At 42.3% G+C, this 20,082-nt stretch overlaps 1 protein-coding gene across 2 annotated transcripts; it reads right to left on the bottom strand.

Annotated features, from left to right (window-relative positions):
• Positions 1–1,188: 1,188 nt before the first annotated feature.
• On the bottom strand, positions 1,189–19,993 carry faxcb (failed axon connections homolog, metaxin like GST domain containing b). Of its 2 annotated transcripts, XM_069537568.1 has the most exons (7): positions 19,784–19,993; positions 17,365–17,486; positions 12,028–12,163; positions 10,170–10,366; positions 5,119–5,336; positions 3,335–3,451; positions 2,671–3,139 (listed from the first exon to the last, which is right to left on the bottom strand). In XM_069537568.1, the coding sequence occupies exons 1-7, from the start codon at positions 19,814–19,816 to the stop codon at positions 2,811–2,813; spliced, it is 1,152 nt and encodes a 383-aa protein (XP_069393669.1). In that variant the 5' UTR covers positions 19,817–19,993; the 3' UTR covers positions 2,671–2,810. The 2 variants fall into 2 exon arrangements, with proteins under 2 accessions (XP_019946632.1, XP_069393669.1); XM_020091073.2 differs by lacking the exon at positions 19,784–19,993 and having other exon boundaries at positions 1,189–3,139; positions 17,365–17,786.
• Between the last annotated feature and the right edge of the window lie 89 nt (positions 19,994–20,082).

Below are 20,082 nucleotides of genomic sequence, written 5' to 3'. Positions count from 1 at the left end.
AATCAGATTTTATTGCCCCCACCCTTACTGACTGACAAATTTTGATTAATATTGAACATATTACGCGTCCAATTTGCACAAAACCCGGCACTGCACTTTCTCTCGCCATTTACAATACACATGCCAAGAGTGAAGCTGATAAGATGAAAGGTTCACGAGATAGATGTTTGTGGAATTAGTAGGTGAGTGAAAAATTCTGATTAGAGCAGCTACAGCAGAGGTGAAACGGTGTGAAAATTATGTATCACGATTATAGTGAGCAAAAGTAAGCGCAGACGTCAACCCCAAATGTCAGTCAGGACAAAATATCAGCCATGCAATTTGGGGGCCGTGGATGCCTACATTTGCGAGCTATGATCATTTGCCTATTCCTCCTTCTGCCACATTTTTAAAACACTTAACAAAAGCACATTGGTGTCTGCCCCTGCATCTTTGGTTGATGTTGGACAGCATACACTAAATGACCACGGATCTCTTATAACATCTTTAAATTACAGGCCAGAAACATCTATATTGAAACAATGTTCTTGCTGGTTAAACTAATGTACTGACCTCACTGGAACTAAGGCTGTCCCTTTATTTTCGAAATTCTACCTTTAAAATGAGGAAACAAAAACTAACCAATGAATCGAGCACATACCTCAACATGTCAGTCACAAAAGAAACCCTCTTGCTAAAAGATGTGTATAATGTGTGTATAATGAATCCAAAAGCAGGATGGGGTGTTTCAATCTGACTCAGTTTGACCAAACCACCGGGGACGTCATGTGTGCAAGCACTTGGGGTTTGATAGCATGAATGGAAAAGATCATGGATGAAGGTAAGGCTGTTTGCTGCTCCCTTATGGACATGTTTCTCTGCCAAGTCGTTTGCTTGACACTCACTGGAACAGATACAGCTTCAGCTCTCCCCGACAGGTTAAGACTAGGCTACATGTTGGTTATCATTCTCTCAAACTTGATTTCTCTATAAGCCATTTGCATTGGAACCAGAAAAGTCCCTGTGAAATCAGTCAACAGCGTGTTCTGTGTATTATTCCATACAACATTATCAATCATAGTCAATGTTGTAAGCAGCACATATGAAAGTCCACTCGCCTTTTTTGCACAAGGATGGAAGCACAACAAGGTGGAAATCTAACTCAAACTATCGGCATGGCTTAATATATTCACGTGAGAATTTTTGTAATTTGGGTGAACTGATCCTTTAATTTGAGTTGCATCTAACCTATAAGCCCCACAATCTTTTTACAGGCATCACACTGTGTCGTCTTCATGAGCATTTCCAGCTCAGGATGACAGACAGAACGCTTCTCCACACATTTGGTCCATTTCTTAGATTTTTCATTTAGCGATGCTCAGTTCTGTTTGATTTGGTATTATGACCGTCTCTGCTATACATTCTACATTCACATACACACGGCCGACATGGGCAGCGGCGTCCCACTCACAGCACAATTGTTATCAGCGCACTCAGCATCCTGCTCTTCTGATATACATATTTACGTTTGCCATTCATTTGAGTTCTCTTCTCTCCCTCCCCAGCAGACTGCTCCCACTGAAATAAGGTGAAAATAAACTTCCACTAGTGCAAAATAACATTCTCTTTGAGAGAAATAAGAAAATAAATATTAACAAAAAAATATAGATTTTGACACATATGTTCTTATAGAAAGAAAAATAATAATAATGATAATTATCAAGTGGCACTGATAATGAAATTATATTCCAACAAAGATTATTTCACCCTTGATACTGAGCACTAAGGCTGATTTGTTGCTGTGCTCAGTCAAACACACACACTTGAATAGGAACCACAATATTAAAGTTTAGGCCTGAAGGAGAAATCATTTGCTGAGTTGAATCCACTGCAGGTCCTCAGAGGGGGATGACCTTGATGTTACAGGATGAAGGGGATATCAGGTAGACTGCTGCCACCCTCTAGTGGTAAAATAGAAAAATGTCAGCTCTTCAATGTGGACCTAAAGGATGGTGAAACTGACAACCAACAACCCCCAGGCTCACCTGATCCCAGCGTGCCAACAAATACTTAATAAATCATTTTCATAACAAGTAAATTCAACAGGCAGGATTCCGCTCATCCCTTCTCCGGACTCATTTTCAGTAGAACTACAAGTGGATCTCATGGTCTGATGGAGACGCATCATTGTGTTGATACAGATTCTTGAAGCATCGAGGAGACGACATGACGATGAATCTGGGGCACGGACTGGAGCTCTGTGTCACCTGTGTTTCCTCTTCAGCACATGGATGGTTCGTAGTGGAGATGCAGCAGCTGTTCCTTTTAGCCACATGATCAATCTCCACCTGTCTGTATGGGTTGTGCGTAACGACACATGGCAGAATGGTGATTAGTTGCATCATTTTATAGCAAGTGACGTGCCACCTGTCCTGTCTACAACGCTCTCTTGTCTATGCGTTGCCGCACTTTTCATGAGACGTTTTCCTGTTGTGTTAACCTTTCACACCAGCTCCTGCATCTTAGGACAAGACAAGTAAGGCAAAAAGAAGACTGCCATGGGGACAGTTTGGATGTCACGAGAGGGGACAAACAGTACAGTAGCATGTGCATAATGAGGTTCAGTTCTTACGCTCTGCATATAAATACCCAGTTTTTCCATCAGGGAGTTGTAACATGTTGGGTATTAGAGGTGGAGGAGCTGGAAGAGTTTCTTCAGCTGTGAGAGCTGAATCTGGACAGGCTCTTTCAACCAGGTTTATAAAGCAAAAACCGATTGCTCCAGCCTTCTGTCAGTCTCAATCCGTCAGCCTACCACAGCCATTCTCAGGTCAAACCTCCAGGTCCGGCATTCGTTCCTCCTTAAGCTGAATGTCATTGTCAGACCCCGTGCCCACATCCGAGTCAAACAGCGAGTGGTCGGAGTCGGGGGAGTGGGAGTGGGTGTGCCTGGCTGAGTGGCTGCTGCCATCGCTGTCGTCCAGAGTGTCAGTCCTAGAGAAGAGGCCAAAGTCCAGCAGGCCAGTAGGGGAGCCGCCACCACCGCCACTGCTGCTCTCACTGTCTCCATCGTAATAAAGATCCTCCACTTCCACAAACCACTCGGGCCAGAATCTCCTCCGCATCCGCTCACAGAACATAGCCAGGTTGATCAGCTCCCCTGAAAGACAGACACAGGCAGCTTTTGAAACCGACAGAGAATGCAAGATGTTGCATTGCAATTACATTACTGCCATCTAGTGGCAGAAGGAGACAATAAAGCAGCGTTATTTACAGTGATCCTGCAATGACTTGGTGATAATTATTAGAAATCTTGTGCTTCGCTAATGTCTGAGTACTGAACAGATCCACTGACCTTTAATGAGTTGTTCGGGTCGTGTCCCAGGTAGAGTCCACATAGCCTGCGCCAGATGTCCAAACACTGTGGCATCTAGTGTCGACATCTTAGAGCCCATAAAGTATTTCTTATCACCTGCAGGACAGAGAAAAGACAGCAAGTAATTTTACATGTGTCAACAAAAGGACATTTTGAGTCATGCCAGCAGCTGGTGGACACTGTAACTACCACACAATCTAAAGAACGGGTGGACACTGTAACTACCACACAATCTAAAGAAATGGTGGACACTGTAACTACCACACAATCTAAAGAACTGGTGGACACTGTAACTACCACACAATCTAAAGAACTGGTGGACACTGTAACTACCACACAATCTAAAGAACGGGTGGACACTGTAACTACCACACAATCTAAAGAACTGGTGGACACTGTAACTACCACACAATCTAAAGAACTGGTGGACACTGTAACTACCACACAATCTAAAGAACGGGTGGACACTGTAACTACCACACAATCTAAAGAACTGGTGGACACTGTAACTACCACACAATCTAAAGAACGGGTGGACACTGTAACTACCACACAACCAGTTGAAATCTGATCGATCAGCTATCTGTGGATTACAACTACCACCAGCTCTATAAGAGGTTTGATGGTTCAATAAATTCACAAAACAATTTCAAAAGTTATGTAAAGCTGACAGTCTGGTGGTGGTGGTCTGATGAATAGTCAAAGTAACACAACCCCTAACACTGAAATCTCTACTTTATATAACATGTTTGTGACCTTAAATATCATTAACACTAAACCGATTATCTCCTCCTTGTCTGCCCCTTCATAATAAACTCATTTCACATTGAAGCTGGAAGAGCAGAAACAAAAGATTTCAGATTCATACGTCTGGCACTGGAGCCTGGAACATACCATTAAATGGGAAGGGAGTACTGATGCCTTCACTCCAGGAACAACTTTCCATTTTATAGCAAATAATAGTCCATCACAGTGGAACAAATAGATCGATGTCAATTACTTTTCTTGCAGCATCCGTCCGTTTGTTTCCATCTGAACACTTACACTGATATTGTGTCTCATGGCTGACATCCAGACCGTTCTCTCTTTTCTTTCATCTTTGCCTTATTCTTGATGAAGGGTAATGATGAGTTTAAACCTAACTACTCTGACACCACACATATGAATGGGTCTTTGGTGTGTTGTCTGAGAAGAGTAAATGATGTGTCTGAATTAATTCAAGGTGTAAGAGTCAAAAAATGCTGCCTCATATGCTTCATAAGTCCACATATAGATAATGAAATGATAACTGTGGTCTGGCAAGTTAAAACAGATGTCATTTCAACTGGGTTGTACAGAAGAGGATTGATGGTTTGACAGACTGGATAAACTGACTTTCTCTTTGGATTTTATGGGGGAAAAGAAAAATGTTTTGTTCCAGAAGCTTTGTCAAATTTGTTTCTGAATAAATCAGAGATTGTATTGTGTTTGATATCGTAAAAGAAAAGCTGTATAAATCTCTGTACTAATGGCCAGGGATTTGCAGTAACAAAATGTGTAATTTTATTATCCCAAATAAAAAAAACAATCCTGTAACTATTTTATCGGATTATCTAACAGAGTTCGGATAATCCCTTAGATTCATAGGTCCCTGTTGGTTGTTGTGATGAGAGATTTGTTTTGCTGTTTCTAGCTAATCACATTTTAATGGCAGAGGTTTGGAGAAGAGGCTGCTTATCCAACATGCACACACACACACACACACACATGGACGCCCCTCTTACCCAGCAGTGTAGCCAGAGTCCTCATGTCCTTCTCCATCAGGGTGTAGACCTCCTCCTTGGAGAAGCGTCCAATGCCATGGCCGTACATCTCTCTGCGCACCATGCTGCCATTCAGGTGGCTCAGCAGCCACTTTAGCGTGTCGCTCAGAGGGCCGCTCATAGAAAGAAGCTTCTGGGTTTCCTCCAAGTTGTCCACCCACTGACAGTAAGCTATCGTCCTGGGGAAAGAAATGAAGAAAATAATTGTGTGAGAGTGGGAATCAGTTTGACACCAATGTATTTCACATCATGGATCATTTAACCCACAGTCATTTTGTCTTTGCAGCTCAGGCTCTGAGATATTTTTTTGGATTGCCCCTCTCCAGCAACTCTCCATTTAACTTAAATTCTAATTTCTGGTAAAACAGAATGAGTTTGCACGATCAAACAAAGCTACATTTACACCGCAACTGAAACTATACTACACTATACTACACACACATCACTCTCAGCCAGTAGTGGGCTGTAACAACACCTTCATGCTTGTAGACGATGCTACACCCTCTAATAGCCTCACCAGTCAATCTAATTCAATCCGATTTTTATTAGTATAGCCTCAAATCACAACTAACATTCTAAACGAACTTTACAGAGTATCATGGAGAAAAAAACAGGTCCCACAGTAAACAAGCACTTGGCTACAGAGCAGACAAAGAAATCCCATTTAACAGGAAGTAAAGTCAGACAGAACGGGTCTCAGGGTGAGTGGCCGACAGGTTGGGTTGGAGGGAGAAAAAAAAGAGGGGGAGAGAGACTGGAAGGAGGAGTCATAGCGTAACTGACTTTCACATATAGACTACATACTGTATACGTGACCAAGCTTAGCAAACTTTGACTGACCGCTGTCCATGGTTCTGGGGGGTTTCTTTTTATATTTTGTGATGCTATGTATCTATTTAACAAATGATAATAATAGTAATAGTAATAATGATCATTATAATGTTATTGTCATTATTACCAAAAGCTATTTATTACGTTAACAAACATTTCTTCGTATCATATCGATTCAGAATGTGACGAAAAGGAAGCAACCTCATGGTGATTCTATCTATGCAGTGTTGTATAGTAGTGTCAACAATGAGTAATAGAGGGTTAAACTCCTACGTCGTGCTTCCAACAAAACTTTATATCTTGACAATCAACCTCATCCTGATCAAAAAGAGTGCACCTCCACTTCCCTCTCACTGCCCATCCATCACCTGCACTGCTCTCAACACGCTGCCAGGACACAACATCATATATTCAACCCCCTCAAACTGTCAGCTTGTTGTGATGTACTCAAGTCGGTTATTGGTGCCTCCTCTCACACAGGAATAGGTTGGAGGACAAAAGATGACTGTGCAAACATCTTAGAACTTCCATTACAGAATTGGATTAAAAACTGGAGAACAAAAACATCCACTTGTTGCAGCGCAGCACAATCTCTCTGCAGAGAGATGCAGATTCCCTGTTGTTTGTGTTTAAAAGGTTCTAAAGGGAAACCTGGGCAGCTGCAGGACTCAGCAGGAGGCATCCTGACGTCAAGTAGAGATTTGTCTCACAGTGGGGAACAGACAGAGCCGGTATTTATGTGCAAATGAGACCCAAAGCCTTTACAATCCCTCTTTAACTCTGGTCTAATTAATCAACATGTCCATCGTTGTAACATTAACACATTTAATAAAGGAAATCAAGAAAGAACAGTTGTTCTACCTGGATTCACCTAATTTATAAAAATAATGAAACAGTAACTATCCCTGCTATTCAGCTCATTCTGTGTTTTTTTTTGCTCTGTTGCAGCCAAGCTGTTTGTGTGTGCAGACACTAACAAGATTAAGCTGCTACATCCGTACACACTTGCACTTTGTCACACCACCCCGATGGAAACAGGCTGAGCTTCCCCATCTGCTTGTCTGAAAGCCTTGAAGCCTCATGTCATATTTCTGCTGGTGATGACCAACCCCTGAGCTGTGTTTCGACTGTAAAGACTTCTATTCCTCCAGTCTACTGTCTTTAGGATCACTCATTATGACTGGTCACTCAATAAAAATTCAATTGAAGCATCTGGCCTCGATTACGTCAAGGGGTGGTGACTGTCCAGTGGCCACTCACTACTTCCTGTTGCATTATCTGATATCCCAAGAGGATATAATGTCCTTTGTTTCCAGATCTGGAGGAAAAACACATGAGCCTGACAGAGCAGGGAGCTACAGCGGAAAGGGTTTCATTTTTCATTGAGCCACATTCTACACTGCAAGATGTGTAATGGAGTCAAACTGGTGGACAGTCAGTGTTTAAACTGTTTAGCTTTTCACAGGGCAACACTGTGTTTCCTGAGAGAAAATCATGATAATAAGATGTCACTGTGGGCTTTACAGAAACAAAAATAATTTTTTTAACCTCACTTCATCAGCAAAATTAGCTGCATATTCTCATGACTTATCTTAGCCCTCAATATAAAGAGAAAAAAATGATTATATTAGCATCATAGTGTGTGATTATGATATAAAAATGCAGAAGAAGTTTCAAATAATAATATGAATAATCAGTTTACAGAACAATTAACACTGTGTCCAGTATGTGGCTTTTCTTCTGGGTGAAATATAATAATTAAAATGCTGGGTAAGAGAAATTGATTTCCATGGTCAGAGTCACCAGCTCGACCCGCCCTCATTCCTATTGTCTAGTAACAGAGCTGAAATTGTGTACCCATAACTGTTTATAACAGTATATATTATTAGTATATATTATTGTCTGTGTACAGTTAGCTGCTAAGTTGAGTTGAAAGCTTGATACACAAACTCTGTAAGTCTCGTCACCTTCCGGCTCCATTACATCTTTGAAAGACGGTTTGTCACTAAAGCCCAATGAATCCTGGGATAGGTTAGGGCCACAAAGGATACGCCTTCCTATCGGGAATGAAAGTATAACGTATTTATTTGCCTTATTTGGAGGAGCCTTCAAAATGGGACAGTCTAGATGTGCTGCTGTGACAACATATGTCTTCAAATACAGCTTTCGAATGAAGGCAGACAGTATTTATGGAATCTCCAGCTTCACCTCACATGGTTCAGTGGTCATACAGACATCTTTCTTTTCTTCATTGCATTCTTTAAGGAAAAGTAATTGCTCTTCAACATCTATAAGCTCTGACTCCAACATGAAGTAAACAGAGACGGCAGAGAATTTGTTCGGCTCAAAGCAGTGTAGGCCCCGTGCGTAGGCTGTGTGCATTCACCCACGGCGTAGCTTAGACGCAGAACCATGAATCAGCCTTAATACTTCTCTCCTGGTCCTCCATTATAATCAACATCTCCTCAATTGCAATTGCTGTTTAGTGCTGCTTTAATATATGTTATCGCTAATATACATGATAAGAAACTGCTTGGAAAGAAGTGGTGGATAAAACATAAAGCACATTTGCCTCAGCTGGCAGTTCCTGTTATCCTGTTTTTAAACAGAAGTATGATCTCACCATATCTCAGTAATGCTGTTAGCCTGTGTTCACCACTGCCCTTCCTTAACATAAATAATTCAATCAATAGGTCTAAACATGGCGCAGGGGGGGGGGCAGAGAGGAGAGCTGGGAGGTGACACAAGCAGACAAGAGGCAGGAGGAGGAGATGTGGGTTAAATACATGACCTATACTGCTTTAGAGAAATGTTATGGGGTTCCTATTTACAACACATGAATGGTTCAATCTCACATCTATTATTTTTTCAAAAACTACATTTCTTGATCTGAGAAACAGTGAGATGAATGTATAGTGGCAGCCAAAGAACAAAACAGCCCCTTGAAGGAGTCTGAAGTCATTTCCTACATGCGGTGAGACAAGAGCTTCTGTCTGGGTTTCAATACTTTATATAGACCAATTTAAAAACGCCTACAACAGGCAGGGTGCACTGCAAGAATAATCTTAAAACAAGTTTGTGAACTAATGATCGAGCAAGAAAAAAAAACACAGACGCTCCAAAGGGTTAAATCCTTTAAATGTTATAAATGTGATGACTTTTTAATTAAAAATGTGTCCTGATATTTTTAAAACGTGGAAAATAGGCCACATCACACCAAGAGAGTTGGATCTGTGTATACGTGTGTATATGTGTATGTGTGTAAGGGGTGCAGGGAGTCAAGATGGATGAAGCTTTTAGGTAATGGAAAACACTGAACATCTTTGGGTGTGGGAGGAGTGATAAACAATTTCCTAGCAGCACCCAAAGGTACTGGAGTGAGTCACTGCAGCAGAACAAGGCTGATGGTACAGAGAGAGTCAGTCTGTGCTGGAAGGCTGCATAAATAACACTTTAATGATACCAGAACATCAAGACTCAACTTCTTTTTAAGCTTTTAACAATGTGATTCAATTGATCTTCCACTAGATTGGCTCCTGCTAGGGTTTAACATTGAACTTACAATATTCATCCATCTACTTATTCCAGAAATCTCTGTCTATCTGTATCCGGAACATATACCTTGAGAACTGTTCATGTTATCAGCTTCACACACATGTTCTTTGGGGCCAGCACGACTAAAGGGCCTCATCAAAATAAGGGGTTTTGTCGATCACGATAACGGTTCACAACAATGGCCACGTTTAGACGACCGCAACAACAACTCATTCTTCAATTTCTAGCTTTGAATAAACAAGTGAACAGCTCTTTGTGCCTCAGTGGTGGCACTGCTTCAGGTCACTGCGGCCGATCTCTTCCTGAGACCTCAAGTACTGTAGATGACAGTAACCGCCACCGTATGCCAAGCAAACAGCACATTCTAAACAGGTATGTTTTCAACGAGCAATAGCTTAAATATAAATATGTAAATATAAGTGTACTAGAGTCAGTAAATGTATAATTTGAGCCCTTAAGCCCAACTATGGCATAAAATGACAGAAAATCACTGTATTCTGCCCAATTAACAGTCGTTTAATAATCATATTATGATAACATGCTAATGATTTTTTATTTAAATCACTGGAGACTGAAACAAGGCTGCTGCAACAACGCTTCTTTCCCTCTGTTTGTGAGTCACTTACCAGTAGAGGTGCTCCTCAACCATCTTGGTGATGGCTCGTGACACGGCTCTCTCCTGCGGGGTGAGGTTCCTGTTGAGGTTGACGCCCAGCTTCTCCTCCAGGAAGTCCACGATAAACTCTGACCCTGACGCCTGCTTGTGGTTGTACTCGATCCAGGGCATCTTACCCTGCGGCGACAGCCTCCCATCAAAGTAGTTCTGCAGGGGGAAGAAAAAGAATGAAATCTGTATGATTTCTGGACAAAATAGAGGCTGAGCATGTTAGTGTAGTCAGATGTGCCCAGATTCAGATTTTCCTGTCATTTTTTTAATGATTTATTTCAGAGGTTTTCGACCCAGATGTAAGGATCCCCCCATATTGCAGTCACCATTGCAGGAAACCAGCTGGTGTAATATCTTTTTTTGGCTCTAGTGTCGGCTGTGGCTCAGGAGGTGAAGCAGAGGATTGGTGGTTCGATCCCTTGCTCCTGAAGTCGGCATGCCGAAGTGCCCTTGGGTAGGACATTGAGGTCAAAAATCTGTGCCCATGAATGGTGTGTGTGTGCCCTGTGTATAGAACTGTTTGAGTGATCAATAAGATGAGAAAAGTACCATATAAATACAATCTATTTACCAATATAAAGCACTCTGTCCACACTGAAAACTAGTTTTCACATGAAAGCAGCGTTTAAAGTTACTAACCCTAACCCAGCTTACTCCTCACATGCCCACTGTTGCTTTGTGTAATGAGTGTAAACCAGGAACAACAACATATAAACTGGTTCCTTAATGTTTGATTAGCACTGCTAGGTCCAAATACACGTTTGTAGCTAAATTCAGCATCACTGCACCACATTATCAGCATTCACAGGAAGCTGCCTCGCCCAGTATTACCGTGACTTTATCGCCACTTACTGAAATGAAGGTCGTGTAGATGGAGATATTTTTATAAATGGAGGGGAAAGCATCTGTTGAAAAAATATTTGCAATGGCGTCAATGAGGCCTAGGAACACTGAGATGACCTTGATGATGTCACCAGGGTCACCTCAACCTGGGATTGGACCAACTGACAGATTTAATACAGAAAGCTTATTTAAGTAAGTGAAGGTCAGAGTGTGAAGAGCAGTGTTGAACAAAAGATGCTATTGATTTTCATTGTGGGAAGTGTAGGATCCAGTGTTTAAGAAGTATTACTGTGATGGCCTATGTTATCCATATATAATCTATATACAAGTTCCATGATAACTCTACAACATTACATATTACTAAAATCAATCTAAATGAATGTTGTTTCTCTGTGTATTTGGGATCATGTCACATTACGTTAACTGAATCTTTGCTGTCAGGTAGCTGTTCTCTAGACTCACTCAGATCTTTGTTACATCAAGAAAGATCTTTTTCACCTTAAAAGACTTTGTCTGTGAGACTTGCCTTGACTTTACCTTCACTAGGTTTTCTAGATATCTTTTATACCATTCATTTATTAAAGACATCTCTCGTATCAATTTCTTTAACAGTTCGTTTTTTTCTCAATTCTTTCTAACTGTATACTTTTCTCTCTTCAGGCTCTTAAAAAGTAACGAAATGAAACAAGTTACGATGGAAACAATGATTCTTGATTGAAGAGTCACACATGGACATTTAAATGGGTCATTGGTCAAAAAGGTTAGGACTTAATGTTGAATAAATGTTTCAACCATGTTTGCTGTGAACATGTCAAGTATTAACTACAGCGAACTTCTTTGCAGACGTTTGACTGAAGAGCCAACTGCATACAACAAATTACAGATAGTCAAAGGACGACATCATGGTCAGAAACACTACATCAGTGATTATTCAAGAGCCCTGCACTCTCTGTAGCTTTGCGGCTGTGTTTCACCTGGTAGGGCAGATCCACCATACGCAGGTACGTCTCTATTTTGAGGCAGAAGGGTGAGAGGCTGGGCACGCCATTCTTTGGCCTGGAGAACTGATGAAGGATGATGGCATCTTTAGAGTCCAGCTCCTGCTCCTTCCTACACAGAGAGCACAGGTGGAGAACACAAACATCTTGAGAGTGTAGTTTGGACAAGTTCATTTTTATTCGGACATACATTCCCACATCATTTCACGGTGACTCGAGTAGAAGACAAGTAAGCAGGTTTTGTATGTTATGAGTTTTCCAACATTTACTGGCACATTTCATTTTAAAATCTATACTTGACCTTGTAAAACTAACATGTCATTTACCGACTGTTCCAACCAACAAAAAACACCATATAAAATACATTAACATTTGATTTTTAAGGAATTTCTCAATTGCCATAGAAAACAAAACTATTTCTGACACACTCATTCAAGGTTTCAAATGAGTGGCTAAAATTCTGCTTATAATTAATTATTTTGGCCCAGATTCGGCCTACATCCCACATCCGGCCCACATACCGCATGGAATGATTACACTTGGTCCGCTCCTGTTTGCCAGATCTGGGCAGTAGCAATACCGCATGTAAAACTAAAGTTGCCCTAGGTGGCCCAGATTTGTTCTATGCTATGTGAGCCATATTCACTATTTACCACATGGGCCACTTAAGGTTCACATCCAGGATACACCTTAGACCATTGCATGTTGCTGAAAGAAAGGTCACATTTGTTTTTGGATATCTGGGCCACATTTTCTATTTAACAAGTGGGCAACTTTAGGCTTGCATCCTTTTTGTCCAGGCCGCAGAAGACCCACGCAAACTCCACACAGAAAGACCCCAGGAGAACCGATATTCAAACTCCGTCTCTGTGAGGCTGCAGTGCGAACCACCGCACCACCTTCAACACTGCAGTGGTGTCCTTACATGACAATCTTTACTTTTGGTGTGTGTCCGAGAGCGACTGGTGTTACTACTCGTTTTCTGGGTCGGTCAGTGCGTCCAAACAGAGAGCAGGAGTTTCAGGCTCTAACAAACCTTCCGGCGAGGAACAGGTCACACCTCTACTTTATTACAGCACGATGACTCAGCACTGATGGCCCTCTGTCCCTGAGCTGTGCTTGTTCTGAACACTCGACAACAATCCACCAACCCACACATCAGTAGTCTTGTACTGACCAACTCTGGAACACTATCTATCTACACTTTCCTAAGTTTATCTGTGTTTGTGTTCACTTTCTATATGCTGCCCATAGGCAACATCATCAGAAAGCACCAAGTGCACTTCCATTGTTACACAGATGAAACCCAGCGGTTCATATCTATGAAGCCTGATAAATGACAGTTCAACTTCAGGAATGTTTCAAGAATATCAAGGCCTGTATGACACAGAACTTTTTACTTAAGTTCTGACCAAATTGAAGTCATGTTCCTCAGAGAACCACTTTCTGACCACATAGTCACCTTGGATGGTGTCCGTTTGGCCTCCAGATCCACCGTGAGGAACCTTGGAGTTATGTTCGACCACGACATGTCATTTCACCAACATACAAAACAATATTGTGAAAATTAGAAACATCCTGTCTCAGAAGGATGCTGAGAAACTAGTCCACGCATTTGTTACCTCTACACTAGATTACTGTAACTCTTTATTATCAGGATGTACCAGGAAGTATGTGAAAAGTCTCTAGTTGGTCCAGAATGCTGCAGCACGAGTGCTGACAGGAACTAGAAGGAGAGATCATATTACTCCTGTCTTAGCTTCTCTACATTGGCTCCCTGTAAAATTCAGAATAGAATTCAAGATCCTGCTCCAAAACACAGGCTCTCTAGTGGTTCCAAGAATCTGTAAGAGTAGAACAGGAGGTAGAGCATTCAGCTACCAGGCTCCTCTCCTGTGAAACCAGCTCCCACTCTGGGTTCAGGAGGCAGACACCATCTCAGCATTTAAAGTTAAACTTAAAACGTCTTTTTGATAAAGCCTATAGTTAGTTCTGGATCAGGTGAGTCCTGAACCATCCCTTAGTTATGCTGCTATAGGTCCAGACTGCTGGGGGAACTCCCATCTTGTTTTCATTAGTTCATTAACAGAGCTGTCAGAGTTGAAACCTGATGGTGCGAATCTGTTCCTGGTCTCTCCCTTCCCCTCCCTCCTATCTCTCTCTCTTCTCTTCTCTCTTTTCCACCCATCTCTCCTCTCTTCCCCATTTTTCTCTGCTCATCCCAACCGGCCACAATGAGTCTGGTTCTAGAGGTTTCTTCCAGTTAATGAGAGAGTTTTTCTCTCCACAGGCGCTGAAGTGCTGCTCACTGTGGGAACTGTTGGGTTTCTCTATAGTGTTTAAGGTCTTGACATTTAATTTAATTGAAGTGTACGTTTAGGGAATTGAAACCACCCCAATGTATCATACAGTATTAACAACTAGAGGGGCACTAGGTAGAGCACATACCGTGGCCCCATGGTCCCTTTATAAAACCACATTGAAATGAATTAGATCTGGAGTTTTATTCAGAGCTGCACCAAATTGCACACACTCATAAATATCATTCCCCTCAACAAGCCGGATTTTTCTCATCAATATCCATGATCCATCCGAATCTCACAAGTTTAAAAAAGTAGTAAAAGAAATTCTGGATCAACCCTTTTGGTCAGATTCGCACTTTCTGTATAACTGTGCCCACTGAGCTGAGTGGGATGAAGAACTTCTGTTAGAATTCCAATGATTGAATGAGTCATCACACTTCTCCTAAGCCAACACACTGCTGGACACTGTATCTACAGTCTCACTGTATCCACCTGCTGTCGCAACACAAACAGAAGATTCTACTGTGGTTGTTTGCTTTGTGTCCACTGGCCTCGGCCATGGAGGTTATGTTTCCATCTGCTTTTGTTTGTTTGTCAGCAGGATTATAATTAAACTACTCAACCGGTGAGGATCAGGATCAAGAGACAGATCCAGAAATTTCATTTATTTCCTGTTTTCATTTATTTAACATTGTGAATAATGAATGGATACAAAATACAGATTTAGTGAATTCAAACGTGGTTTCATGAGAGGGCTGTTGGCTGAGGTTTCCACTGAGTGTGGTTCTAGCTAAAACTGTGTTGTAAAATAATAAAAAAAACAACCAAAGAAGTATCTTCTCTACTGGGATTTGCAACAAGCTTTTCTCAGGGATGACCTGAGTTCTAAAAACATACTTGATTGACTTTTCCTAATTTCATCAGACTTTCTTAGAGACATGATTTTGAACTGATGACATGAAGCAGTGACATGTTTGGCTGTGGATGAATTGTTTGTGAATATGTTTTTGGGGAGCAGCAGGATTATACTGTAATTGTGATCATGTTACATATATAAAAATGTCTTAAATTATTAAGAACAAAGATTTGTGGACTGCATTTCCTCACCTGCATCACATGTGCAATCTGAATTTGTGGCACAGACATAATGGAGGGATTAATACAAAATGTTTCACTACGTTTTCATGATGAGAGTACATCAGTGTAAAACCTTCTGTTGGTGATTAACATGGCTGAGATCCGATGATCACAGCATGATCACTCACATAACTGTACCACTCAACAAACTATTGTGACCCCTGTGGATGAATGCATTGTCATCCTGTTTTCCCACTTATTCTTCAGGTTTTTCCTTTACCCTCAAATATACAGCCTGTATTATAAAAATTGTATTTTTCCAAATACAGTAGTAGGGTCTGTGTGAGCCTGTGTAAATAAAGCAAACGCCAACAAACATTCTTTAGTAGACTGGCTGTTTTGTTTTTTGTTTACAGTGCTTTTAGTTGATTATCTCATAATGGGTGGCTGTGGCTCAGGAGAAAGAGAGGGTCGTCCACAAACCAGAGAGTCGGTAATTCAATCCCAGTCTGCATGCTGAAGTGTCCCCGGGCAAGATAGAATGGCAAATGGTTTGTATCTATATAGAGCTTTTCTAGTCTTGACCACCACTCAAAGTGCTTTACAGTACAGTTTATTGCTATTCAACCATTCAAACACAGTGCATATATTGGCAGCACTTTTTTTCTATGAGGGGCCATTCGGGGTTCATTATCCTGCCCAAGGACACTTCAGCATGCAGATGAGGAAGACTGGGGATTGAACCGTCGACCTTCTGCTTGGAAGACGACCACTCTCAGCCACAGCTGAAGATACTGAACCCAAATCTGCCCTTCACAACTGTGCAAACAGTGTATGAATGTTGTGATAGAAGGAGTGCAGCGTGTGAATGTGTATGGGTGGACGTGGCTTGTACTGTAAAGCACTTTGAGAGGTCGATAAGGCTGGAAAAGTGCTATATAAATACATTTAATGCATTAGAGTGATTTTACCTTCATATTCTCTGTAACCTCCATATTCCTCAGTGCTACTGCAACTACACCACACACCGTACAAAGTGTACAAAATGAGATGCTGTCACATGGAGCAGCTTCAGGTCGCTGTAGTCACGTGATGCTGAAACCAAAAACAAATACTGTGGCTGCTCTCCCCTCTGTGCCTCTGTCCACTTCAGTGTGGTGCTGAAACCCCCCCCCCCCCACCTCCCCGGAGGCCCTCTTATTCAATGAACCCTGTAAACATGGAGAATTTCTCCGAGAAGAAAGCAGCAGAGCGCTAGTGTGGCAGAAGCTGCAGTGCCAACAACACATCACATGGCATGAGCAGATGATGCCGGCAGGCTGCGGGCACGGGCTTCAGTCTCCTGCACGTGATCCAGACAGCTGCAGCAGCAGCGGCAGCAGCGGCACGGAATAGGAGGTTACTCAGATTATGACGGGGGGAGGGGGAGTGAAAGCAGGAACTACCAGGCCACTGTGACAGGATGTACTTAGCACTCTCCTGCAATGACCGGCCCTGCCCAAAATAATCCCCAGCCCTGCTCTGACAGACGCGCTAACAATGGTCCTGCCAACCACGTTTCCATCGCAGGGTCTGATCACGTCCCACTCATCTGCTGTGTTTGGTGTTGCTTCCCCACGCAGCAGTTGTGCGCACAGTTCATTAAAGGTCGGTCTGACTCAGAGCGCTGCGTTTTTACGCGCTCAGGTGCGCACGGAGCTGTGGCACATGAGCTGACGCGTGACTTCTTTATTTATTTGTTCCTCTCCTCCTCCTCGTCCTTGGAAGGAGGAAAACAGGGAGTGAGACCACAGCAACCACCGCGAGATCTGTGGAGGAGTGACACCCCATACGGTCGCACCTCTGTACCCAATGGCAGCTCATCCCCGCCGGGCAGTGTCCGCAGGTGAGATTAGTGCTGCATTAAAGACAAGGAGCTGACACAGACGCCTACCTGATGGCGAGCAGCTCGTGCAGTAGGTAGGCAGCAGCGGCCAGCAGGGCCCCCCCGGTGATGTACAGGGTCTTCTTCCACCAGGAGTCCGAGCCCAGCACCGACATGATGCCTCCGTAGTCCTGCAGAGGGAAGGCAATGATATAGCCATACAAAGAGTGCTGCTGCTCGGAGGCGCACAGCCCGAGGGGCAGGCTGTGGTTCCGCCCGAGTTCGACCACACACGGCCGGGAGGAGGCGAAGCCAGCAGCCCAGTACATCCTCCACTCCCTCGGTTACAGCCGCCCCGCGTCCTCCCTGCTGCGCTCCCCGATAGGCTTCATCCAATCGCCCGGCGGGGTGTCTACGGCATGGCGGCTACTGCTCCTCCAGAGAGCCGGCAGGGGCGAACATGGAGACAGCCACCGTCTCCACAGCGATGCTCGGCGCCCGCTTCGCTTTCCTTTGCGGGTTTTGGAGAGTGACGTCAAGACAGTCAGAAACACGACAACCTAACATCCGGTCTCGCATTTCAAAATAAATGTTCCTGTTGAACCTGTTTTGTGTTGGTTTTTGTGGAGTTACAACAACAACAACAATAATAATAGAGTTAGTAGCTCCCTAATGTAACTGCATGGGGCCAGACCGTGCTGAGCTTTAAAAGTTATTTAAAGAATCCCAATATAAATAGTAAATTTAACAGCAGCCAATGAAGGGAGAAAAGAATTGGAGAGATATGGGCCTTGTGTCTGGTGTTTGAACAAGAATTAACAAGATTTGTTCACATGGGCTTAAAGGTTTAGCTGTGAGTTAATGTGATACTGAGTTTCCTGGCTGTTGATGTGATATTGTTTGCCAGTGCACCAATGGTGAGGGCCAACAGACTGAATTACTTAGTCTTTTCTTAATTTAGCTGCAGAAGGTTACTAAACATCCATTTCTCAACAGCCATGACAAACATTATTCACATTTTTACAACCTTCCACTGTTGAACTAGTGAGACTGTTTAAAACGAATATAAACTTCTGAAGCTTGGACTGCGTGACCCTACAGTTACAAATTCATTCTGTAAACGGTGGAGTGTTAACTTTTGTTATTAGGACAGCAACTGGATATTATTTAAATTGTCACCCATCATAATTTATCTGAGTCTAGTGACAAAACAATATTTTAAAACTCAGTTTATGATCATTAAACGTATAACAGCAGATCATCACATTCAAAGGATGAAAATAAGTACAATAAATGAATGTTTTGTCTTAGTAGTTATCAGTTAATATTCAAACAGTTGAGTGATTAAGTCCCTGATAGATATTTCAGCTCTACATGTTAATCGTGTTCAAAGTGGGTGTTGCTGCTGTCTCTGCTCACAGAGTTGCCTTTGGTTAAGACATTAGATGCTAATTACTGATTATAACATGTTCAAATAAGCATTTTCACATAATTTGGGATTAAAAATGTGTCACATCCAATATTGTTATACTTGAGCAACAAATATATATTGTGGAAAATCATAAACTGCAATTTGAAAAATATGATGAAAGTTCTACAAAGAGAAAGTGAGTGGACCTCGAGTTGAGTTACTTGTTCTATTTTTACATATACTGTAATACATTTGCTTAATGGGAGCTGGGACTATGGATATAATCAATCCAATGAAATGAGTTCAGTGCTTTTATTTTTAAGACAAACTTGGACAACTTCCGATATCGTTGTATTGACATCTGGCATCTTGATGCGACCGGCCTATTGTCTCCTCCAGAATAAATCACCCCGCCCTGACGAGCCCCCCTCACATCCCGGTGAAACACTCAGATTGTTGGTCAACACAAGGTGACGACACTCACCCTCTCATCCTTATATCACATAATGTGATCTGTGGACTGTTTTCTTCTCCTGATTTATTGAGTCGTTACAGACACAATTAACTAATTACACAAATAAATATATCTCGTTATTGATACTTGTAAATATCACATTTCAACTCATAGACATTTGCTCAACTGAAAAATAAGTAAGTTAATAAAGAAAGTCTTATTTTTGTTACTCTTGATATTCACTTAAGGAGCTTAATAAATTACTATTTGTTAATATTTCTTTTTTCAACTCAACACAATGTGCTTGAACAAGGGACAATATTCAAATATATCATGTTATATGTATTTGTTTGTTCATAACTATAGAGCTGACAGTAAATAAGGAATCAATTACATTGCACATTACTGGATCAGGAACTGTGCATAGATGTTGGACATATGATTTGCCCCTCCGTGTAAATTGTGGCCCCTTTATGCCCCCATTCAGATAAATCCTAGGTCCACCCCTGTGTTGTATGAGTAAACTGCTTTAATAACAACACAACTAACAAGAACATATGTAATAAATAGTATATATAGTATATATAACAACATGGATGCAGGAGACAGAGCAGTCTACTTACTCTGGAGCCTCTGAAGTACGAGAGGACGCTCATGGTGCCGAGGTGAAGCAGCAGGTGTCCTGGTCCCGACAGGTGCAGAGTGAAGCATGCCGGGAGGCGGCCGAGCAGACGCCTCAGAGCCAAAGAAGATTTGGTGGAGATCCGACATGTGGAGCTCACACCTCCGCCTCCCGCCGGGTGCAGTCTGCCCGGGTCCCGCGACAGAGCTCGGCTTAATCCAAACACGACGAACCACAGAGACGTGCACGACACGCGTGTGCGTCCAAGTCGCCTCTGCAACCATGGCTACTGCAAGTTAG

The sequence above is a fragment of the Paralichthys olivaceus genome, chromosome 13, assembly GCF_024713975.1.
Source record: "Paralichthys olivaceus isolate ysfri-2021 chromosome 13, ASM2471397v2, whole genome shotgun sequence".
In the NCBI taxonomy this organism is placed as follows: Eukaryota; Metazoa; Chordata; class Actinopteri; order Pleuronectiformes; family Paralichthyidae; genus Paralichthys; species Paralichthys olivaceus.
This window is presented reverse-complemented; position numbering and strand designations above follow the sequence as displayed.